This window comes from Hemiscyllium ocellatum, chromosome 5 (genome assembly GCF_020745735.1).
Source record: "Hemiscyllium ocellatum isolate sHemOce1 chromosome 5, sHemOce1.pat.X.cur, whole genome shotgun sequence".
Classification (NCBI taxonomy): domain Eukaryota; kingdom Metazoa; phylum Chordata; class Chondrichthyes; order Orectolobiformes; family Hemiscylliidae; genus Hemiscyllium; species Hemiscyllium ocellatum.
Window position 1 is genome coordinate 127,826,757 of NC_083405.1, and position 26,304 is coordinate 127,853,060.

Sequence of the window (26,304 nt, forward strand, 5' to 3'; positions counted from 1 at the left end):
CACCAGCGTTTTGTATAGTTGCAGCATGATATTGCGGTTCCGAACTCAATCCCTCTATGAATGAAACCTAACACATCGTATGCCTTCTTAACAGCACTATCCACCTGGGTGGCAACCTTCAGGGATCTATGCACATAGACTCCAAGATCCCTCTGCACATCCACACTGCCAAGAATCTTTCCATCGACCCAGTACTCTGCCTTCCTGTTATTCTTCCCAAAGTGCATCACCTCACATTTTATCTGCATTGAACTCCACTTGCCACCTTTCAGCCCAATTCAGCTGTTTATCCAAGTTCCCCTGCAACCTGTAACATTCTTCCACACTGTCCACTACTCTACCAACTTTAGTGTCATCTGCAAATTTACCTATCCATTCACCTTTGCCTGTGTCTAAGTCATTTATAAAAATGACAAACAGCAATGGTCCCAAAACAGATCCTTGTGGCACACCACTAGTAACCGAACTCCAGGCTGAATATTTTCCATCAACAACCACTCGCTGCCTTCTTTCAGAAAGCCTGTTTATAATCCAAACTGCTAAATCATCCTCAATTACATGCCTCTGCATTTTCTCCAACAGCCTACTATGTGGAACCTTATCAAAGGCTTTACTGAAGCCCATGTATATCACGTTAACTGCCCTACCCTCATCTACATGCTTGGTCACATTCTCAAAAAACTCAATGAGGTTAGTGAGACATGACCACACGCCTGTCCCCCCTTGATGAAACCCCTTTGACTATCTGAAATCAAATTGTTGCTTGCTAGATGATTATAAATTTTCTCTTATAATCCTTTCCAAAACCTTTCCTACAACAGAAGTAAGGTTCACTGGTCTATAATTACCTGGGTCATCTCTACTGCCCCTTCTTGAAAAAGGGCACATTTGCAATCTTCCAGTCCTCTGGTACCAAACCTGTGGACAATGACGACTCAAATATCAAAGCCAAAGGCTCTGATTTCTCCTCCCTAGCTTCCAGAGAATGCTTGAATAAATCTAATTCAGCCCGGAGGACTTGTCTACCTTCACTCTTTCTAGAATTGATAACACCTGTTCGTAACTAACCTTGATCCTTTCTCATCTAATATCTCGTACCTCATTCTTCTCTTCAACAATACTCTCCTTTTCCTCAGTGAAAACCTATGAGAAATGTTCATTTAGCACCTCTCCAATCTCCACAAGATCCACACTCAACTTCCCACTTCTGTCTCTGATTGGCCCTATTCCTGCCCTAATCATCCTTTTATTCCTCACATACCTTTAGAAAGCTTTAGGATTCTCCTTTATTCTATTTGCTAAAGACTGCTTGTGTCCTCTCTTTGCTCTTAACTCGCTCTTTAAATCCTTCCTCGCTGATCTGTAACTCTCCATTGCCTCATCTGAACCATCTTGCCTCATCAACACAAGTCTCCTTCGTCTTAACAAGAGATGCAATTTCTGTTGTAAACCACTGTTTCCTTACCTTATCACTTCCTCCCTGCCTGACAGGGACATACTTATCAAGGACACGCAATATCTGTTCCTTAAACCAGCTCCACATTTCCATTGTCTGCATCCCCTGCATTTTGCTAGCCCATTCTATGCATCCTTATTCATGCCTAATCGCATTATAATTGCCCTTGCCCCACCAATAACTCTTGACCTGTGGCATGTACCTATCCCGTTCCATCGCTAAACTAAACATAACTGAATTCTGGTCACTCTCTCCAAAGTGCTCACCTGCAACTAAATCAAACACCTGGCCTGATTCATTACCAAGCACCAGATCCAGTGTGGCCTCCCCTCTTGTCGGCCCTTCGACATATTGTGTCAGGAACCCCTCCTGTACACATTGGACAAAAACAGCCTTTCCAGTCAATGTTGGGGAAGTTAAAGTCCCCCATAATGACCACCCTGTTCCTTTCACTCTTACCCAGAATAAATGGAAGCAGGCCATTTAGCACATGGAGTCAAGGAAGATCAGGGAAATAAACTGCTTTCCTTCAGACTTTAAGTAGTTTTACTGCAGAGAAAGGGAATAGCTCCTTCCCTTTTGAAGATTCATTGATTTTTCCAAAGCATTAACACCCACAAGTTGTTCAGCTGTCTGGGAGCCAATCACATAGTTGTTGGCAGCCAGATGGCCTTTATTACTGACAACTGGTCACCATTTCACAAACCAATCAGCTACTTCTTGCTGGCTGAAGCTCAATTTACATACAACCATGGCTTCAGCCAAATAGTACACAGATCTCCCCCACTGCTTAAACAAACAACTGTGTAAACAGCAATGAGAGTCAGGTAACTTACTTTTAAATAATGCAGCAATCCATTTAACAAACTTTGTTTTTTTAAAATGGTCATTTTCCTATTTCAGTCCACAAACAAAAATACAGAAAATAAAAAGTGGAGTTCTTTATAAATGTTTGTGTTTCATTTATGATATAACCAGAGGATTATAGCTTTCCTTATTAGCATTTTTCATAAATGTTTTAATGAATGAGTTAAGACATGTTGAATGACTTAGAATCCCTTATTCTATGGCATTTTCCCCATTCTTTTCCCACTGGGAATGTCTTTTCTAATCTGTATTTAGTTTGTAATCATCCATTCTACTAGTCCTGCCCTCAGTGTTTGATATTAAGTTTTAACCTGGGAGCAATGGTTTAAATCCAAATAATGTTCATAAGTAACAAGTCATTATTTAAAAGTGCTGGCTTAGTTCAATTACTAGTCAGCCTGCTGTCTTTTTTAATAAATGTCTTCTTTGTTAAGTGAGGCTTGAATCTACAACTTTCTGACTCCGAGAGATTCTCATGTGAGTCAAAAGGTTGTGCATTCAAGATTTAATGGATTTGAACACATGATATAAACTGACATGATAAGCTGAGGCTTTATCTGAAAGTTCATTATGTCACATGCTGACAACAGATTATACAGATTCATAGAATCTTACGGCACTGATTTACTTGGCACTTTGAAAGAGCTTTCTAATTGGTCACACTACTTTGCTCTTTCTCTACTGTCCTGTAAATCTCTCAAAGAACAATGACCGGTATAGACAGGAACAGGCCCTTCGGCCCATCAAGGCTGTGGTGACAAACTATGCCTTTCTAAACTAAAAACCTTTTGCCTCTATGCAGTCCACATCCCTCTATTCCTTGCTTATTCATGTATTTGTCAAGATGCCTTTTAAATGTTGCTCTAGTATCCACTTCCACCACTTCCCCAGGCAGCTCATTCCAGGTACTTACCACCCTCTGTGTAAAAAACTTTGCCTCACATCTCATTTAAACTCACTCCCTTTTACCTTAAACTTATGTCCCCAAGAAATTGACATTTCTTCTGTCAGAAAAAGACTCCAATCATCCATTCTATCTACATCTCATAATTTTGTGAGCTTCTGTTTGGTTGCTCCTCACTTTTGATGTTCAAGTGAAAACCAAGTTTGTCCAATCTCTCCTCAGAGCAAATACCCTCCAAACCAGGCAACATCCTGGTAAACCTTTTCTGTACCCTCTCCATTGCCTCACATCTTCTTGTAGTGAGGCAACCAGAACTGTACACAATATTCCAAATGTGGCTGCAATATGACTTGCCAATTTTTGTACTCTATGCCCTGACTTATGCAGGCTAGCGTGCCATATGTCTTCTTGACCAATTCATCTGCTTATGTTGCCACTGTCAGGGAACTGTGGTCCTATACACCTGAACCCTTCTGTTTGTGTGTGCTACTGAGTGTTCTGCCATTTTTGTATACTTCCCTCCTACTTTGGATCTTCCAAAATGCATCACCTCGCATTTGTACAGATTAAATTCTATCTGCCATTTTTCCATCCAAGTATCCAGTCCATTTCTAACTCTAACAGTCTAATTGCACTGTATCCAAATGTTCATTTTTTTTTAAACTCTAGGCCTGTTTCATAAAGTCGACAATCTGATGTCATTTCTGGGTTAAACCCCACTGCCAACATATGATTTAAGTGTTCCCTATATGTTAGCCACTGTTACACAGATGACAAAGACTGACTACTTGTTGAGATCGATATCTTGAAGTTTATAAATAACACTATTACACTACTATAACATGTCAGACTTACACAGCCTAGGTTTTGTGTGTATGGACTTCATAGAGCCTAGATGCAACAATTATGTAATGATTTTAGTGTGATTACTGCTGCTGCTACAACAATGAAGGTCAGGCAGACATTTTTATATTAGAATGCAACATGTCATGATGCCATGTAACTGTTTTCAAGGTACATTGTTTACGTAAGAATACAATAACTCTTCCTTCCTTTGAATGTAGGGAGAGTTGACTAGTAAGCTCGTGGATGATACAAAAATTAGTGGGGGGTAAATAGTCAGAGTCTTAGATTACAGGAAGATATAGACAGGCTGGTCAGATGGACTCATGAGTGACAAATGGAATTCAATTTGAATAAGTGTGAAGTGATGCACTTAGGCAGGACAAACAAGGCAAGGAATACACAATAAATGATAGCACTGAAGATCAGAGGGACCTCGGCAAGCATGTCCACTGGTCCCTTAAGCTAATCAGACAGGTGGATAAAGTCATTACAAAGGCATAAGGAATACTTGCCTTTATTAGTTGAGCATAAAGTTAAGCTGCACGGAGTGATGCTGGACTGTTCATTAGGTCACAGATAGGTCTGCTTTATTACACTGAAGATGGTGTGGAATAGATTTACCAGGATGTTGTCTGGGCTGGAAAGTTTTACTTATGAAGAGACATTTGATAGAACTGGTTGTTTTTCTTTGAACAGAGGATATTGGGGTGTCGTTGGGTGGGGTGGGGAGAGACATAACTGAGATGTAAAAATTATGAGGGGCATAAACAGAGCAGATGGAAAGAAACCTTTCCTTTTGGTGGAGCTATCAATTACCAGGGGCATAGATTTAAGGTAAGAGGCAGGAGGTTTTGAGGGCATGAGGAAAAACCTTTTTACCCAGAAACCATCTCAGGAGCATACAACCACACAGCCAAAACATTGAATTCATCAGTTTCCAAATCTCGCGTACCCCGCCCCCCACCCCATACACTCCAACTCAGCACCACCCTCTTGGCCTGACCTACCTGTCCATCCTCTTTCCCATCTATCCGCTCCAGTCTTTCCACTAACCTATCGCCATCCCAACTTTCCCCTAGCTCCACACCCTCTCCCCGTATTTATTTCCTAGCCCCCTTCCCCCTCCCCAGTCCTGGTGAAAGGTTATACCCAAAACATCAACTCAGATGCTGCCTGACCTCATGTGCCTTTTCCATTGCCACACTTTATCGACTCCAACTTTCCAGAATCTGCAGTCCTCACTATCTTCTAACTTTTGTATGGAAAAATGTCTACCTCACCTCCACCCTCTGGGTTCTTTCATTGTTCTTTTTTAAAGGTTTGCAGAGCATTGATTCCAATTTGCTTGGGCAAGATCTCTTCTCACCCTGATGAAGCTAGTTATCCTTACTCTGGATTGTTTCTTTGCCATAGCCAAAAACTACCCATAAGACAACAATGATTGTCCCTTAAATGTTCACCTCCCAATACTTGATCTACATGACCCAGTTCATTCACAAGATCCTACAGAAAAATAGACGCTGTCTTTCAATTCCTTGGCATATCCATTCTCTCCAGCACTTCAATTCTGCCCTTAATACTGCCACTCATTTCTTCGCTTCTTTCCTGAACATCCTGTATCCGGGGCTGGATTTTATTGAAGCAAATTTCCAGCTGCTGAAATATCTATCTGTTCCCTTATTACCATTGCTTCCCCAGTTTTCTTTGCTGAGACAGCCATGATGGTGTGGACTCTATTCTGGTGGGACTGTCCAGAGAAACCAGAACTCAATACTGGACAGGCAGTGAGATACACTGGAATATAGAACATAGAACATAGAAAAATACAGCGCAGTACAGGCCCTTTGGCCCTCGATGTTGCGCCAACCGAAGCCTACCTAACCTACACTAGCCCAATAACCTCCATATGCTTATCCAATGCCCGCTTAAATGACCATAAAGAGGGAGAGTCCACCACTGCTACTGGCAGGGCATTCCATGAACTCACAACCCGCTGAGTAAAGCATCTACCCCTAACATCTGTCCTATACCTACCACCCCTTAATTTAAAGCTGTGTCCCCTAGTAACAGCTGACTCCATTAGCGGAAAAAGGTTCTCACTGTCAACCCTATCTAAGCCCCTAATCATCTTGTACACCTCTATCAAATCTCCCCTAAACCTTCTTTTCTCTAATGAGAACAGCCCCAAGTGCCTCAGCCTTTCCTCATATGATCTTCCTACCATGCCAGGCAACATCCTGGTAAACCCTCCTCTGCACTCGTTCCAATGCCTCCACATCCTTCCTATAGTATGGCGACCAAAACTGCACACAATACTCCAGATGAGGCCGCACCAGAGTCTTATACAACTGCAACATGACCTCAGGACTCCGGAACTCAATTCCTCTACCAATAAAGCCCAGTACACCATATGCCTTCTTCACAGCACTATTTACCTGGGTGGGAACTTTCAGAGATCTGTGTACATGGACACCAAGATCCCTCTGCTCATCCACACTACCAAGTAGCCTACCATTAGCCCAGTAACCCATCTTCTTGTTACTCCTAAGAGTAAGCAGTCGGAGGTATGCACCTCTCACTGGAATACCTGAAGCTTATTTACTGGCATTGCTGTAAGTGCAGTTAACTGGCTGACTGTGGGCAGAAGATGCAAACAATTTTGAAGGATTATTATTATTATTGGATTAATATTTCTGTGAACAAGCAGTCAGTCAAAATAACATGCTTCCTCAGGAGACAGTGGAACTAGTTAATATCAATCTATTCAACTTAATTCTGAAAGTAACACTCCATGATATAGTGTGCAAATAATTCAATGAGGCGACTGTAGAATGCATGGAGAGATACGTGACTTTGGATCAATGGTAACTAAAACCTTTCATTATGGATTGTTTAAAGACAACTTTCATAAACATCCACTCCCTCCACCTTCAACACTTAATAGCAGCAGTGTGTACCATCTACAAGATGTGCTGCAGAAATTCATCAAAGCTCCTTCGACAGCACTTTCCAAACCCACAACCATTTCTAACTAGAAAGATAAAGGCAGCAGATGCATGGAAATACCAGCACTTGCAAGTGCCTTCTGAGCCATTAACCATCCAGACTTGTAAATATACAATCACAGAATCCTTACAGTGCAGAAAGAGGCCATTCAGTCCAACGAAACAGCACTGACCCTCTGAACAGTATCACACCCAAACCTAGGCCCTACCCTATCCCTGTAACCCTGCATTTACCATGGTTAACCCACCTGGCTTGTACACCTCCGGACAATTTAGCATGGCCAATCCACCTCACCTATGCATCATCAGACTGAGAGAGGAAACTGGAGCACCTGGAGGAAACCCCATGCAGCACGTATCACAGAATATCGTTATTCCACTGCTGCAGGGTTGAAATCCTGGAACTCCCTCTATAATAGCATTGTGGATGTACCTACAGCACGTGAACTACAGCAGTTCAAAAAGGCAGCTCAACACGACTTTCTCAAAGGCAACTAGGAAGAGGCAATAAATACTAGCCCAGCTAATGACTCCCACATCCCATGAATGATTAAAAACAACCTGATAGATTGATTGCAATGATTAGTCAACAACTCCATTATTGTTGGATCATACAAATACCAAGATGTCAGAAAGCAAACTGGATGGACATTTTTTTTCAAAATTCATTTATGGCCTGTCATTAACTAGGCCAATGTTTATTGCCAATCCCTAATTACCCAGAGACAATTAAGAATCAACCACATAGTAGGTCTAGAGTCACATGTAGGCCAGACGAAGGCCAGCAGATCTCCTCCGTAAAGAACATTAATGAACCAGACGTTTTTTTCCTGACAATCAGCAATGGTTTAATGGTCATCATTAGATACTTACTTCCAGATTATTATGGTGGGATTTGAACCCAGATACCCATAATACAAGTTGGGTCTCTCGCTTAACAGTCTAGCAGTAATACCATCAGGCCATCGCCTACCCTGTTGTACTTCATTTAACAATTCCAATCTTCCTAGAATTTTTTTGTTAAATGATTCAATCAATGCTCATTATTTATTGTTCTGCAAAAACAAAAATATGCATTTTGTTTCGTTGAAATGTATTTTGCTTAAGTATATTTTCTACTTGTCTCGATTGGGATGACTATACAATCTATTCACTGAGACAGAGTAGATCTTCATCTTTAGATACATAAATAATATTTATATGAAACATAAATGCATGAGTTATTACAGATAAGGCAAGAATATATATTTCCAACAGCCTTTCCCTGCTCGTAAAATTAAACCAAGAAGACAAATGTGATTTTATGGTGAGTTTATTAAAAGAAATTCAAAACATTCAATGACAAGCAGAAAAATGAAAACTGAATTAAAACTGACAGTCTTTTCATCCAAAACAAGCACAAATGTTTTAAAAACAGGTGATGTGTTTTGCTTCGATGATGATTTTGTGAACAGTACATTTTCTAACACTGGCTCTACTCATTTAGTTTACAAGTTTCAGTACTCGTTACCTTCAACGATCGCACAAAGTTTAACATTAAGTTGACAATTTTTTAAAAATGCATCGGGACACAGTGATGTTATTGCTTGTATTCTTTCCTCCTTCCAGCAACAGTGTTAGCAACTGGAGAAGTTTTTCTTTTTTAAAAAAAGCATATTAAACATGGGGTTACTTCATTAAAAACCCCTCTGAAGAAAATTGAAGGCTAAAAGAAGCATGTTATTTTCCTCTTGATCAATTCAAGTATCTTCCAGGTTGAAGGAATGCAGACAGCTTTGAGAAAAAAAACACCTAGTACACGTACTATTTATCTAGTAGGCGACAGAAAGGCACCTCTTTTATCATGAAATAGCTCACAGTTACAAGATGGAATGTGGTATTTATTTTTAATAATCTACCTTATTTTGAATTAGATTTATTCCCTATCTTGTTCATTACTTCATTCTAACCCTATATTCATAATGCAGCTGTGAAGGTCAATTTCTTTTTGCAGTTATAAGCCATCACCTACCAGAAGGCAACGTGTTTGTTATTCTGTGAATTAGTTACCAGACAATTCTACAGTCTGGAAAGAAGTAAGTGGTATTGTTCATACAATGGCTGCATTGTGAGATTGTGGTCTTAAAACATTTGACAGTTTCTGGGAGTTAATAGACATGGTGCAACCCTGGTTTTATAGATTATTGTACCATTGAGTACTTGCCATAAGGCTCATCAGTCAATCATTGTAGGTTTGATCTAAATGTGCATATAAAACAAAACTAACTACAGATGCTAGTCAAATAGATTTTGCATGTTAAAAAATAAACAGCATAATATTTTTGATACAGTGGATTTTAGGTCTGTAGCTCCAGATTTTTTCTCTTTTTGCCTCCTATGTAACAGAGTTCACATTGAGAATATTTATTTCATATTTATGATTAGTTAGTAATAGTCTTAATAAACTTTAATTAATTTTTAATTCAATTTGTATCATGGGTGAATGTCGTTATTAAGATTATTCTTATATAAGTGGGTAATTAATAATTTAATGGAGCTAACTTAGATTTTCTGTTTGCCCAAGATGTACCCTTAATAAAGCACATTTCAACTTCAGGAACTTAGAATTACTCAAGTGTTGCTCTGGATTGCAATTCTGGACCCAAGAGCGCAGATTTGACACAGCTGGAGGATTGTTGTGGATTCCAGTTCAAAGTTCAATCAGAGTTCACCAAAAAGGTGTAAACTTGGTCAGTATTTGGATACACTTGTCATACAAAACTATTCCATTGCTCTTGTTTTAGGAAACAGCATCCTACTTTCCTAAACAAAGGTGAAGAAGTCAAAAGGACAGAGCTAAGAAGGGCTCTTCACATTAGGAATTCATCACAGCAGTCTGATGTAAAATAGGAGACTGAAACAATGTGAAGGAAGAAATATGCTTATCTCAGAAACAGTAGTTCAGTATTGGGCTGTGTTGGGGGTGCTAGGAGGGGTTCAGATTTGGACCTTGGTTAGATTTGTTGTTTTAACTTTACAACTATTTTTCACCTTAAGAGATTGGAAGGGCACATTGAGCTTTCTTTTACCAAAGGGGAACAGACAAGGGACCTAACAATCCCTGAGCTCTCTGCATAGCCACAGGCAACTGGTAGCTTATGGGATTCCCTAGTACACCTGCATCTTATATGGAATTAACACTGAAGGTGTGTTGATCATGAGCTGAGCAGAAGTGGAGTTTTGTAGCACTTTTTGTTTACAGCCACTGAATGTGTTGCACAACAATTTAGTTTTATAGACTAAAATGTATAATTTTCACTGGAAACTCCACTGCCAGAATTGGGAGGTGGGTAGAAATGTCAAAAAAACACATGACAGAAAACAGCCACTTCTCTGATGTCCTGTCCATCTCCTGCTAAAGGCCTGGTAATACAGCAGGGCAACTTTGGGGAATTTCAGATCCTATACAGTTAAGCAAATTGAGAATAATTCAATCGTCTTTTTGACATGCACAAGGAACATTCTCACTATAGAAACATGACTCTATAAGATGTCAAAATGGTTTACATCCAAATTCTTAACGTTTGTAGAGTCTGATTGGTGAAGCAGATCACCCACCTGCTTGATTTCAATAGTTATGAAAATTAGGAGTTTCTATAATAATGGACAGTTAGTGTAAAACTGGTTTTGGCCATTTATATAAAATTAATTATGTGATTCTCCTTACCAGGATACTCAATGTTCGAGTGGCACCAGCAGTAATTACTGCCAGCTTCTGGGCCTGTACACATTCAAAATAGCTGAACTCCACCATAAGTTTTACATTTGTGCTGTCTGGCTGCTTTGACATTGCTCAACCTTAGGTCACAATCTCAAATGGCTAAATTTCTCAACAATTGTTCCCAATTTCAGTGTATCAAAAGAACAAAATCCTAAATAAGAAATCACACGGAACCACTCATATTGACTATCATGCCCTTTAAGTGGCAAATGCTTCTTTTCAATTCTACTATACTGTTAAACTTTTTGCTGTAATTTGACTTCATACTCTAGCATATTGAACTAGCCACTAGTACATTTACATTTTAAGTAGAATCTACTTAACAGTGTACCACTAATATAATCATCTCTATTAATCATCTCTATATGAGCACAAATTAACAATGAACTATTCTATTTCAATAGCAAATTATCTATATTTTATTTCTTCTCCCAATGTTGATCAGTTCATGTTAACATTTTCTCTGTTTTTGAAGAAAATGCATGACTATAACTACATCAAATTCTTGATATAAATAAGGATTGTGTTTAAAAAAAAATCTGATTTCTCAAGAAATTTGCATTCGTTACTGCTTGAAAAAGGGCCATGGAAAGTGACTTAAACCATGTTCAATTGTATTAAATATTTTCTACATTTCTTGAATGTTTAAGGCAACAACAACAACAGATGACTCAGAAAAAAAGATGCTTCAATGATATAGCTATGATCTCTCTGCAATCCACATAAAATCTAAGTCATTAATGCCCTTTAGAGAAGGAAGTCTGCTGTCCTCACCTGGTCTGGCCTGTAGGTAACTCCAGATCCATAGCAATATACTTTAACTGCACTCTGAAATGGCCTAGCAAGACATTCAATTCCAAGAACAATTAGGCATGGACAATAAATGATAGCCTTACCAATGATGCTAAATTTCATGAAATAGTAAATAAAGATGCTTAGTTTCTGTCTGAAAACAGTTACATCAACTAGTAAGGGTTTGGTTCTCCCACCATTCTCTAAGCATGTTCAAATATAATTCCTTGAAATTTCCAATACATCACGTAAGCAATCATTATAGACAGATAAAATTAGATAGTGAATGTCGATATATTATTCAATTACAGAGGAAGTTACAGTTGAATGTGTTTTTGCAGCAGGGGATCATTCAATAGTGATCAGCAAAAAGATTCCAATTTGAATTTTCTCGTCCCTTAACCTTGGAATGTTGAGATCAATTATTGCAGCCTAGCCACCGTCAGTTCAGTGGGTAAACTAGTTCAGGGTGGAGTGGAGTTATACTCTTGATCCTTCTGGCTTAGGAGATGTCCTAATTTTAATTCTACAAGACCTGGTGACAGAGGTTACCATTTCACAACTCACCAATGGTCTAATGATTACAGAAGTGGGAAAAAAAACAGCCATTGTCAACAGAAGAGTTTTTGATAAAAATGTTAAAGCTTGTTTGTTCATATCCCATGGGATCCCATTATCTATAACTTAAACATTAGTCTTTGCAATGTTAGCATATGAATGTTTAGTGCATTTTATGACATTCCACGTCTAATCAGAGGGACTAACTAACTTAGAAGTGCCAAAGAAATATGCCAAATGTCTGTATGCTAATAATACAAAGAATAGCTTTTTGTTTTCTACCTCCTTCAGGCAACTTCTGAAATTCTTAGCCCAGACCTGACCCAGCTCGATTCAAGCCAGCATAGATTGTGGTTTAAAAAACAGACATTGCTGGAAAATCTCAGCATATCTGGTAGCATCTGTAGATAGAAAGCAGTATTAACATTTCAGGTCCAGTGACCCTTCGTCAGAACTGGATTGAAGTTTCTTCATCTTTACTTTCAGGTAACCTACAATTGAATATGTGCAGATTATGTACAAAATACATGTCATAAAGATAACATTTACATAATATATACTGTAGATATAAAACTACAAAATGCTGTAAATCCAAAAAGTGACTTGCTGTATATGTACTGTCTTACCTGAAACATTAATCTATTTCTTCCAGATCCTGATCAATCTACTGTGCCTTTCCAGCATTTGTGTGTAATATTAGAAATGATTACTGTATTTACGTAAAAAATCTGAGCTACAAATAGTTAGCTAAGCCATTGAGTTCAGATTTCTTTTCAAAATCCCATCTGATGTATAAACATTACTTTCTATGATAAAAATGCAAACACTCTAGATCTAAGAATGCAGTTACTGTTTTGTACTGTCATTTTTCATCATAAAAATTTACATCTAAAGAATTTATTTTCATGAGCTAAGGCACTTAGTAGAAAGAATATGTTTAAAACAAGAACTGTTATACAGTCTATAAATGAGAAGTGCCAAACAAGCAAACAATCCTGATTTTCAGTGCATTGGAAAGTAAAGTTCACAGCGCATGATAGTTTCAACTGGGCAACGTATTACAAATATACATTTGTTCTCTGATGACTGTTGTTCAAAGCTCATAAACTAATGTTTATTTCCATTCAATCCATTCACTGTCCCATTATCTCTACCAGACACCTAAAGGGCTATATTTGTCTTTTAATCAATAAATAATGGTATAGATTTAAGGATAAATAAGTAAATCAGAAATATAAAGAAAAAGTGTTAGAAAAGCACAGCAGGTCAAGCCAATTCTCAAGAGGACAGCTTAGCTATATTTCCAGGCCCAGTTCTTGGATTAGGAACATATCATGTTGTGATATTAGTCACAGAGAGAAGTGAAAGAACGAAGTATTTATTAATCAATAATTGAAATATAAAAAGTTCTGAATTGGGAATGAAACGCAATAATGTACATTCTGCATTATTCATTGTGATAAACTGAATAGTCTGGTACACCAAGTATGATTTATTTTCCTGTCAAAACAATCTAAATACATCAACATAATTTTTAAATTGGGAAGCCTGATGCCCAGTGTTGCACAGAACATTGCTGGCTGGAGATACAATTCTGCCAGCTACTCAGTTCCTGATCTTGGCTGCATTGTGGATATATCTTAAGGGAAAACCTTCAACTTTAACCGAATGAAGGGCAGGGAGAAATAGAAATCAGGATTTTCTCTCAAGATAAAGCTAACCCCTGGCAATCCTGTAAGTTTACTAACTGGTTCAAAGAAATGTGTGAGGAGGTTGAGGAGCAAGGAGCAACTGACTTCTTGGTCTTACCTACTGAACAACCTAAGGAGACCAGGCGACTAAAAGTATCATCTGATAAACAAAGGTGTAACTATTCACAATAAAAATAAGTTAACTATTCAGCAGGTTGCTAATTTCACTGTGTGGACATTACATGATTGGGCATTATTTTGACACCAACAATGGATTATACTCCTGACTCCCTGAAAACTGAGCTTCCACACAACAAGCTGGCAAATAACTTGGGCAAAGATTAGTTATATGTTTTATATCATCTAACATGACGTGAAATAAACTGAGGTTTTGATAAACAAAATTTGTTTGAATTGCAATGGAACACACATGACATTGCCTTATGGGATTCAGTTATCATGCAGAAGAGCAGTTTATCCTGGTCATTCTGGGCAGTAACTTTCAAGAGCTAATTAATCCTCTGCTCAAACTCATGCAGCTAATGATTTTTGAACTTTATGTACATGAAACATTATTGATGTCATCATTTTTTGCTTCTGTAAATCTATTTCAATTTGCCTTCACAATACCGTCATACATTATGATGAAGGATCACACTTCAAACATCTGGTACTGGGCTGGAACTAAGCAGAGCCAGCACAAGTGTGTTCTTCTACACTATAAAGTTTTATATTTGGCCAGCTGTGCATTTCAAACATTTTCTGTTTCTAATTAGGATTTTTGCAAGTCAGAATTTTAAAACTCTTTTGCAAGTTAGAGTTTCAAACAGATTAATTCTTAAACAATTTGGATTTGTTTTTCCTGGTCACATGGACAGTTGGAATAGGAAACAACAACACTTGTTCAGTGTATAGTTTCAACTGTCGCTTGAGGCTGAAGTGCAGTGTAGCATAAGCCTTCATTTTCAAATGCAGCGTACAAATCGGTTATTATTAGAGGGACCTGAATTAGGGTTAATGCACTTCGCCAACCATTGTTTGAAAAAGCTGCTCCAGAACCAAAATTCTAAAATGGCATTTTAAGACAATGGCAACTTTCCTTGGAATTTGTCTGCCCTTTTTTTAAATAAAAAACTTGCACTTCCCAACCCCTCTTCCCATCAACACTTGTTCATATAATTTCCTCAATCCTTAATCATAAAGGAGAGAATGTGCAATCTACAGATGTTTCTACACAAACACTTCTGATGTTGCTTGGGGAAGATGTCAAATGTCCTACAACCCATGTGCCTTTGTGACAAAATTGCATAGCTTTTTGTTTAAATTTGTTAAGATATATTTGATTTTCTTTGAAAATGAAACTACTTTATCAACGAAATGGTCATATTAAAAGATGAGATCATTTTGCCAAGGTTAAAGAAATGCAGCAAGTCGACAAAACTTGAGAAAAGAGCAATACAGGATGAAATTGTCCTACTTTTTTAACCAAAAGAAAGTAAAAGAGTATTGGACAGGGTCTTTTTTCTTTAGCAAGACAAAGGACAACAAAACAATGTGGCTAGACAGTTTGTCTTTTCGAAAGCATATAAATATTTATATTTCCCTGTTACAGTTCATCAAAGTTCTGACATTTTGAACCAACCCATTACTATAAGGTGAAATGGCTACTAAATGAAATTGGACAAGAAAGTAAAATGATAATTGCAGTCTAATCCCTTTGTAGCCATAAAGGAGTCAATGGCTTGTCTCCTGTGAAAGAGGCACAAAGTGAATCAGGTAAAGGAGATTAATAGCGACCCAAAAACTGTTTAAATTTTCAAATGAAAACAACTATAATCTTTGTCACCACAAATGCATGCATTCTTAATGCAGGAACTCTAGACGTTACCCCATTTTGGTGTTGAGTACGAGCAGATACCTAGTGGTTTAGGGAAAGTTGAGACAGCACTATGAGCCCAACATAAAGCTTTGTTCAATAGGACCAAATGATTAGTAAAACAATTTCTAAAAATGATTTATGGGCCTCTCAGTTTGTAGTCATTGATTTCGATGGCTAGGAAATCAGGAACACCACCATCTGGCATCTGGTATCAATTTTCTATTTTGCACCGTCATTGAACCAGATTTCATGCTTGGAGCCTTGTCCAACAATTCTGACAACCAAGGAGCCATATTGTTATTATGCTGGTTATCTAAGATAAAGCAGACTGTAGTAAAATGTGCAGAAAGTGGCTACTGCCTTTTTTTAAGGGACTATTGTAAACTTAATTGACTATAAACAGAAGTTAAATCCAAACGGATGTTTTTCCATCTCCAGATTTGCTACTGGAGCTGCCTTTCTCTGAGACAGGTTTGGGCTTAGCACCCTGTTTCTCATGAGCAGTGTTGACACGGTTTTGCTCCACTATAGTACCTCCTGATGTTGGGCTGCTGGTCCTGGATTTGTGAGCATTCTCTTGACTGTTATAACTCTGAAAAGCAATATCTAACTGCTCCTGGGCATCTTTCAGGTGTTTGTGGAGCCTGGCCAAGTCAGGTGGGATGTTGTCATCTGGACTTGTGGGCTGTTGCTCTTGGGCTACATTAGCTAAGTTTTGCTCATGAGCCATAAGGCCATTTGGAACCTTGGTGGACTTGTCCGATTTGACCACCAGATTGTATCCTGGTGGCGATGATGGAATGTTCCGAGGATAATGGTAAGGGAAAGGTCTCATGTTGTTCTGATTATGCCGTTTGCTACGGATTATATCTCTGATGGTTCCAAAGCCCAGATGGAACATCTCACAGATATTAAGAATTAGGCAAAGACAGCTGACTACATACATTACAATGAGGAAGACCGTCTTCTCAGTAGGTCTTGAGACAAAGCAGTCCACAGTATGAGGACAGGGATTTCTAGTACAGACATAGGATGGATCAACTTCAAATCCATACAGAAAATATTGTCCCAAAAGGAAAGCCACCTCAAATATAGCCCTGAAAATCAACTGGAAAACGTACATTTTCATCAGACCTTCTTGCAAGATGCGTCGCCTTCCATCATGCTTTTCATTGCTACTGACTTTTTTCTCACTTTCTGTTTCATTGATCATTGGCTCTTCCTCATCTTCGTCCTCTGTTTGTTCTGAATTATGATGGACTTGCCATCGTACTGTTGGCAGTTTCTTCTTCTTGAAAAACTTGTTTCTCTTTTCTTCTTCAGTGGATCTGGCAATCTTGTGGATGGCATAGCCAAGGTACATTATAGACGGGGTAGATATCATGATGATCTGAAAAACCCAGAACCTCACATGGGAGAGAGGTGCAAATGCATCATAGCAGACATTCTCACACCCAGGCTGTTTGGTGTTACAGACAAATTTGCTCTGTTCATCAGAATATATAGACTCCCCTCCAACTGCAGTCAGCACAATGCGGAAAATAATCAGCACCGTGAGCCATACCTTGCCAACAAAGGTGGAATGATTGTGGATTTCTTCAAGAAGACGTGTTAAAAAGGCCCAGCTCATATTTGTCATAAGAACTCCTCATCTAATATCTGCAATAGAACAAAAATATTAAAGACTTAATCCATTAACCAAGTGCTTAACACAAGAATTAAATATATTAAATTGTAAGCTTAGAATCCAGAATGTGAAGACTTAGTAAATCCTCTTAGTCTGAATTTTCTGTAAAAAGTATAGCATCTTCACAACATTAGGATGTCCTAAAACACTTCACACCCAATGAATTATTTTTAAGGTCATTGTTTTGTAAAACAAATGTGATTGTCAAAATGTTTGAATAGCTGATCATTTTGTGGAAATATTGCACAGAGAATTCCAGCTCTTCTTTAGCCTGGATTTCATATCTCATTTGAAGTACAACACAGCACTCCCTCAAAACTTGCACGGAAACCTAAGTCTAATGATGTGCTGAAAGCCTCGATAAGGGACTCAACTTTACAAGCTTCTGATTCAAAGGAAAGAACATCATCACCAAGACTTAAAACTAAATTAACACATGTTCATGACGTGTTAAACTCATGAGAAACTCAGAGTCCTGTGCCAGTCTGGTAAACCTTTGTTGCACTCCCTCCATTGTCAGAACCTTCTTCCTCAGATGAGACCAAAACTGCACACAATACACCAGCTGTGGTCCCACCAATTACAGCAAGATATCCTTGCTCCTGTACTCAAATTCTCTCACTACGAAGGCCGATATATAATTTACTTTCTTTACCATCTACTGCACTTGTGATCAGACAGGCTGAAACATTACCTTGGTTTATCTCTCCGCATAAGTTGAGTGGGTAAGCGATTGGTTGGTGAGTTCCTTTTTTCTTTAAACTGGGGCAGTTACTTTAACTCTCAGTAATTAAAGAGGAGATTCAGAAGCACCAGTTAAAGTTAATAATTCACACAAAATACTAATAGGATTGTATAAGAGGAATAGACTTTCTTTTTAGATTGTGTTGTGGATACCTGAGGTGTGTGATCGCAATTTCTATGCCCATGTAGCTTGGGAGAATCATATGTTGAGGTAGTATCTCTAGCTGCTTAAGTTCCACATCAGGGTTTCTGAGTTTGAGGGGCAGCTGGAGTAACTGCAGATATCAATTGGGATTAAAATTTCCTGGATTATTTATTCAAAGAGATTATCATCCCACAAATCATTTAGATTTAGTAGAGTAGATGGGGCCATCTAGAAAAATAGGAACAGATAAGGGAATCTTCAAGGTGTGAATCTCTCAAGTAGTGCTCAGTTTGGAGTCAGTTGGGATAAGAAATTGGCTTAAGGACAGAAAAAAATGTATTATGGTAAACAGAAGTTTTCAGACTAAAGTCTTATATATGCACAGAATCAATGATAGGATTACTGGGGTGGCACAGTGGCTCAGTGGTTAGCACAGTGCCAGGTACTCGGGTTTGATTCCAGCCCTGGGTGACTGTCTGTGTGAGTTTGCGCATTGTCTGCGTGGTTACAATCCAAAGGTGTGCAGGTTAGGTGAATTGGCCATGCTAAATTGCCCATAGTGTTCAGGATGTTTAGGTTAGGTGCATTGTTCAGGGGTAAATATAGGATAACAGGATAGGGGAATGGGCCTGGATGGGTTACTCTTTGGAGGGTCGGTGTTGAGTTGTTTGGCCGAAGGACCTGTTTCTACACTGTAAGGATTCTATGATCCTATGCTTTCCTTGTTATTTATAAAAATGACTTGGGTATCAGAATGCAGAACAAATTTTTAAAATTTGCCAATGACACCAAATCTGGATGTGAGGGTGACAGTGAAGATGATACCAATCAAACAGGGGAGAACACTGGCTCACAAAATGGGCAGGTGAATCGCAGATGAAATGGTCGAGGAAGGTGAGGTGATACTTTTGGCAAGAGGGAATTTTTTTAAAAACTGAAGTTTTAAAGATCATACAGAGACTAAATGATACCTAGGTCATGTACCCAATACTTTGTACATGGCAGAACAGATGGAGAAATCAGTTAGCAAAGCATATAGGATCATAGGCTTCGCAAATAGAAACTAGGTACAATGGCAAGGATGTTGTGCTGAACCTTTCTAAAGCTCTGATCACAGAAAAACAGAATTGTATGGTACAGAAGAAATCTATTCAGCCCATCAAGTCAGCAGCAACTCTCCAAATGAGTATCATGAATTCATAGCACCTCTTCCTTGCCCTTACAGGTTAACCCCTGCATATTATTTCGATGTAAATAATTATCTAATACCTTTTTGAATGCTCCAATTTAATCTACTTCCATCACTCTTCCACAAAGCACACTCCAAACTGAACCACTTGCTTTGTGAAATTTCTTTTCACGTCCCATTTACTTATTTTGCCCTCTTAATCTGTTTTTGAGTGGGAACAGTTTCTCACCCTCTACCCTCTCTCTCATGAACTTTAAAACTTTGATCAATTCTCCTCTTAGTTCTGGTCACCACATTTTAGGTAAGATGTAAGCGTCCTTGAGAGGGTGTTGATAAGATTTATCAAAATGATTGGCTAGGTTGGAGAATTTGGGATTATTCGCCTTGGAACAAGGAAGCTTCAGAGAAGATTTGATATAAGGAAACTAGATGGATACTTGAGGAAAATAAACTTATTGCGACATGGATAGAGCAAGGGGAATGGGACACTGTTGCTGATGTGAATATGGAATCACAAATAATTAGAATGGATGCCCTGAAAATATGCAGGGAAGAGGTTTTGGGAATATTGGAAAGGATGAATATAGATAAGTCTCCTGGGCCTGATGGCATTTACCCCAGGATCCTATGGGAAGCTAGGGAGGAGATAGCAGAGCCATTGGCCTGGATTTTTATGTCGTCATTGTCAACGGGAATAGTACCAGAGGACTGGAGGATAGCGAATGTGGTCCCATTGTTCAAGAAAGGGAGTAGGGATAGCCCTAGTAACTATAGGCCAGTGAGTCTGACTTCAGTGGTGGGCAAAGTCTTAGAGAGAATGGTAAGGGATAAGATTTATGAACATCTGGGTAGGAATAACGTGATCAGGGATAGCCAGCATGGTTTTGTGAAGGGCAGGTCGTGCCTCACAAACCTTATTGAGTTCTTTGAGAAGGTGACTAAGGAAGTGGATGAGGGTAAAGCAGTAGATGTTGTGTATATGGATTTTAGTAAGGCGTTCGATAAGGTTCCCCATGGTAGGCTAATGCTAAAACTTCGGAGGTATGGCATTGAGGATACATTAGAGGTTTGGATTAGGAATTGGCTGGCTGGAAGGAGACAGAGGGTAGTATGGATTATGTTCATCTTGGAGCGCAGTTACTAGCGGTGTACCACAAGGATCTGTTTTGGGACCATTGCTTTTTGTTATCTTTATAAATGATCTAGAGGAAGGACTTGAAAGCTGGGTAAGCAAGTTTGCGGATGACACAAAAGTCGGTGGAGTTGTGGATAGTGAGGAAGGAAGTGGTAGGTTACAGCGGGATATAGATAAGTTGCAGAGCTGGGCGGAAATGTGGCAAATGGAATTCAATGTAGCTAAGTGCGAAGTCGTTCACTTTGGTAGGAATAACAAGATGATGGATTACTGGGCTAATGGTAGGCTACTTGGTAGTGTGGATGAGCAGAGGGATCTTGGTGTCCATGTACACAGATCTCTGAAAGTTGCCACCCAGGTAAATAGTGCTGTGAGGAAGGCATATGGTGTACTGGGCTTTATTGGCAGAGGAATTGAGTTCCGGAGTCCTGAGGTCATGTTGCAGTTGTATAAGACTCTGGTGAGGCCTCATCTGGAGTATTGTGTGCAGTTTTGGTCGCCATACTATAGGAAGGATGTGGAAGCTTTAGAACGAGTGCAGAGGAGGTTTACCAGGATGTTGCCTGGAATGGTAGGAAAATCTTATGAGGAAAGGCTGAGGCACTTGGGGCTGTTCTCATTGGAGAAGAGAAGGTTTAGGGGAGATCTGATAGAAGTGTATAAGATGATTAGGGGTTTAGATAGGGTAGATACTAAGAACCTTTTACCGCTAATGGAGTCAGGTGTTACTAGGGGACATAGCTTTAAATTAAGGGGTGGTAGGTATAGGACAGATGTTAGGGGTAGATTCTTCACACAGCGGGTTGTGAGTTCATGGAATGCCCTGCCCGTATCAGTGGTGAACTCTCCTTCTTTATGGTCATTTAAGCGGGCATTGGATAGGCATTTGGAAGTTATTGGGCTAGTATAGGTTAGGTAGGATTCGGTCGGCGCAACATCGAGGGCCGAAGGGCCTGTACTGCGCTGTATCCTTCTATGTTCTATGTTCTATGGGACTGATTAGATTGCTCTGCAGAGAGCCAACATGGTTTTGATGGGGTGGTCAGCTTCCATCTGTGCCGTAATAATTCCACCTCTATAAAAATACGATTTAAATGCAATTGTACAATCAAAATCATGACAATGTAGCAAGGGAAGTTGCTTTTATACAATATTTTAAAAGCCTTTTGATGTCCGGCAATTCTTTACAGCTAACAGTCACAATTAACAAGACACAATCACTTTTGCAATTTGGCTGATTAACCAACATAACATGTACCCTGTATCATTGACAAAACTGCTGTTTATATAGTATCTTGGCTTCTCCGATTCTACAAGCTGACTGATTGGGAGAACAAAAATGGAAATTCTTGGCAGCATTCTTTTCACTTGGTCCAGCTGACTCTTATCAGTTGTAACCTCCTATACACCTACTTATCTCCATTGCTAAATAGGTGGTGAAAAACATTGTCTTTATTATGGTCTTTGCCAAAGCTTTTAATTTGGAGATGAATTTGGACACTTCAAAACAAAATGATAATTCATGAGGCATTATTTTTCAAGGAACTGTCTCCTTCCAAGTACTTCTGTTAACACAGGTGCTTTTTGTGTCCTCAATAGCCTACTATCAAGTTTTGGTTCATGTTCAATTTGACAACAAATCTACTGAGAGGTAACATCAGACAAGGCATCTGCTTCACAGAATCATTGAATTTTACAAAGCAGAAGGAGGCCATTCGACCCATCATGCCTGTTCCAGCTCCAAAAAGAGCTACTTCACACTGACTCTTGATGCAAAGTACATATGTTTTGATGCCATGTAAAGACTGGTTCAGCTGTGATGCCCACTCTAGTAAAAGAGCTGCCAAAATCTCATTGGGATTATACATAAGGTAAAGACTCTTGGATCAAGACAGCAGAGGATATCCAGAATCTGCAGGATTGAGAAGTTAGGGTCAATGTGCTAAAAAAAAGGAAAAAATATTGGAGAGGGGCTTCAAAACATTAATTTTTAGGTTACATGATGCAAGTTCAATGTGCTGAGAAACAGCTGTGTGGTCAAAGAATTTTTCACTGGTGAAATATCAGTGTTTCTCAATTAGTAGATAAATAATAATTTCAACAGCGGACTTTTACAAAATAAGGTGTTAAAATAACTTTGATCTTCTATATGCATTGTAAGGAATCTTACAGAAGGCTGCAATTTTGGAGTAGAACTTGGGAGTAATGGCTACAGCATACAGAGTCCAGCCAATGCACCTGGTATGTTACTCTACTAAAAGGGTACTAGTTTATATAAACAGTATTTTCCTCATCAGTTTTCAAAATTCTTAAAATGGATATTTAAGATAAGTGAAATTTGACCAATTTAGAATTATTTTCCTCTGTTCATTTTTTAGTGATGGCTTTCAATTTTTAAAAACTTTTATCCTGCTGCTACTTCTCCCTTCCTTAAGGCAGCGAATCATATACAAATCCAAAAGCACTGATGGTGCTAATGCACCTTGGTATGTACACATGGTGTTCTCCACATGAGAGTCTCGCCAGTGAATGCTGAGGAGGTTTTAAAATAGCAGACACCAATATAGCCAAGACAAAATTATATCTCCACTTGGCACACTTTTCAAAAGGGGTCCTGGGTAGCAACCTCCAGCTGGAATGCCAGCTCAATAATTCTCTCTAGCCTGAGGACACTGTACTAATTTGACTGTCTTCAAGCCAAGCTCTGCACAAACAGTTGGACCTTACCAGTTTAGAATCGAGAGTGTGGTGCTGGAAAAGCACAGCAGGTCAGACAGCATCTGAGGAGCAGGAGAATCGGCGTTTCGGACAAGAGCCCTTCATCAGGAAGGGCTGATGAAGGGCTGTTGCCCAAAACGTCGATTCTCCTGCTCCTCGGGTGCTGTCTGACCTGCTGTGCTTTTCCAGCAACATACTCTCGACTCTGATCTCCAGCATCTGCAGTCCTCAATTACTCCTTACCAGTTTAGTCCCAAAGCAACATTTAACGGAACCTGTTCTGTACTTTTCTAAATTTAAACAAAATATTTTGCATTCTGGGAGGAAGAAGACCCACAGTGATATCTGAACAATGATATTACGAAGAGCCAAAAATTGCAGAGAGGCTTTTGGGGCCAAAAATGAGAGGTTGACCCTGCACGCAGTGGGACCTGGTGTGATTAAGTGGCAACTACCATTCCTGTTAAGGATGATAGCCTGTCGAGAGATGCTGGCAGTTCAGCAGCACCAATGATAGCAATGGTCATTGCTCAGGCTATACTTGAAGGGTGTGCTTGCATTGATGGCCGGTTCCGTAAATGGGGCTGAGGATTGCCAGGGCTTGGGGGTTGTGGGGTACTGTTATCACAGGGGTGGCCATTGTCCTCCGGGTCAAAGAGCATCGAAAATGTGGTCCTCATCTTCCACGCCACAGCTCCCTTCCAATGCAGCTGATAGCCACAGAGGCATGACCTGGGTCTTATTTAGTCAATAAGCAACTCAATTTTGGCATGCGGCTCATCTGCTACCTTTCTCACGCTTGAAAAATGGCTTGACAGTGAGAAGACATTTAATTGTACCACCCACACCATTTCATCCTCAATGGGCTGGTAAACTTCAACCTGTCATATTTTTGGTAAGCTGGAAAATAAACTAGGCGAAAGTGAGGACTGCAGATGCTGGAGATCGCAGTCTAGATTAGAGTGGTGCTGGAAAAGCACAGCTGGTCAGGCAACATCCGAGGAGCAGGAAAATCGATATTTCGGGCAAAAACCCTTCATCAGGAATGAGGCCAGGAGTCTCCAGGGTGGAGAGACAAATGGGAGGGGGGGTGGGGCTGGGGAGAAGGTACAATAGGTGGATGGAGGATGGAATGAAGGTGAAAGGTCGGAGAAGAGGGTGGTACAGATACAGAGGGTGGGAACAAAGATTGGCAGGTGGAACAAGTCATGAGGGTGGTGCTGAGCTGGCAGGTTGGAGCTCCAGTTTTTGTTTCTCCTCAAAAAAAACAGGGCGACATGGTGGCTCAGTGGTTAGCACTGCTGCCTCACAGCACCACGGTCCCAGGTTCCATCCCAGCCTCAGGCGACTGTATGTGTGGAGTTTGCACAATTGCCCCATGTCTGCGTGAGTTTCCTCCCACAGTCACAGGTCAGGTGAACTGGCCATGTTAAATTGACCATAGTGTTAGATGCATTAATCAGAGGGGGGTGGGTTGTGCTTCGGAGGGTCAGTGTGGACTTGTAGAGAATTAATCTAATCATTATCTAAATAGGAGCCCTGCAGCATGTAAAACAGTACATTGTTGTACAGATTAATGAAATGTATTAATGAATGACATAAGTATCTAAGAGCTGAATTTTACCAAAGATTGACTGTGTGTCAATTTCATGGAGCTTCACAGAGGGTTTCTGTCTGTAAGGTCTGAAGAGTCATCTGGACAATTTTCTGCAGATCTCCTCATCGGATACATATCACGTTTCTGTGCAGCTTGGTGCTCACCAGCAGCAGATTTACTCACTGCTGCAGGAACATTCCAGTATTTCAACCATCTGTAGCATATTTAAAGCCTAGATGTGTACCAGGCAATCCTGCCAGCCACGAATAACCCTTCAAGAATGGGAAGCAATCAAAAGAAGAAAAGCTTTTAGTGGCACATAGATGGCACAGGCAACACCCACATAGTAAATGTGGGTGGCCCTGTAGTTCAGCGGTTAGCACTGCTCAAAGTTTGTGAGAAGTTTTGTAGCTCGGGTGCTCGTTGTTGTGGTTCTGTTTGCCGAGCTGGGAATTTGTGTTGCAGACGTTTCGTCCCCTGTCTAGGTGACATCCTCAGTGTTTGGGAGCCTCCTGTGAAGCGCTTCTGTGATGTTTCCTCCGGCATTTGTGGTGATTTGTATCTGCCGCTTCCGGTCGTCAGTTCCAGCTGTCCGTTGCAGTGGCCGGTATATTGGGTCCAGGTCGATGTGCCTATTGATTGAATCTGTGGATGAATGCCATGCCTCTAGGAATTCCCCGGCTGTTCTCTGTTTGGCTTGTCCTATAATAGTAGTGTTGGCCCAGTCGAACTCAAGTTGCTTGTCATCTGAGTGTGTGGCTACTAAGGATAGCTGGTCGTGTCGTTTCGTGGCTAGTTGGTGTTCATGGATGTGGATCATTAGCTGTCTTCCTGTTTGTCCTATGTAGTGTTTTGTGCAGTCCTTGCATGGGATTTTGTACACTACATTGGTTTTGCTCATGCTGGGTATCAGGTCCTTCGTCCTGGTGAGTTGTTGTCTGAGAGTGGCTATTGGTTTGTATGCTGTTATGAGTCCTAGTGGTCGCAGTAGTCCAGCTGTCAGTTTGGAAATGCTCTTGATGTATGGTAGTGTGACTAGTCCTTTGGGTTGCGGCATGTCCTCGTTCCGTTATCTTTCCCTTAGGCATCTGTTGATGAAATTACGCGGGTATCCGTTTTTGGCGAATACATTGTATAGGTGTTCTTCTTCCTCTTTTTGCAGTTCTGGTGTGCTGCAGTGTGTTGTTGCTCTTTTGAATAGTGTCTTGATGCAACTTCTTTTGTGTGTGTTGGGGTGGTTGCTTTCGTAGTTCAGGACTTGGTCTGTGTATGTGGCTTTCCTGTATACCTTTGTGGTGAATTCTCCGTTCGGTGTTTTCTGTACCATCACG

At 39.9% G+C, this 26,304-nt stretch overlaps 1 protein-coding gene across 4 annotated transcripts in view; it reads right to left on the reverse strand.

Moving 5' to 3' along the window:
• Positions 1-15,485: 15,485 nt before the first annotated feature.
• Positions 15,486-26,304, reverse strand: part of gjc2 (gap junction protein gamma 2) — a 191,775-nt gene continuing 180,956 nt past the window's right edge. For all 4 annotated transcript variants that reach the window (XM_060825172.1, XM_060825175.1, XM_060825173.1 and 1 more), the window contains one exon: positions 15,486-17,417. In XM_060825172.1, coding sequence (XP_060681155.1) covers positions 16,165-17,397 — 1,233 coding nt within the window. In that variant the 5' untranslated portion in view covers positions 17,398-17,417 and the 3' untranslated portion in view covers positions 15,486-16,164. The remainder of the gene's footprint in view (positions 17,418-26,304) is intronic.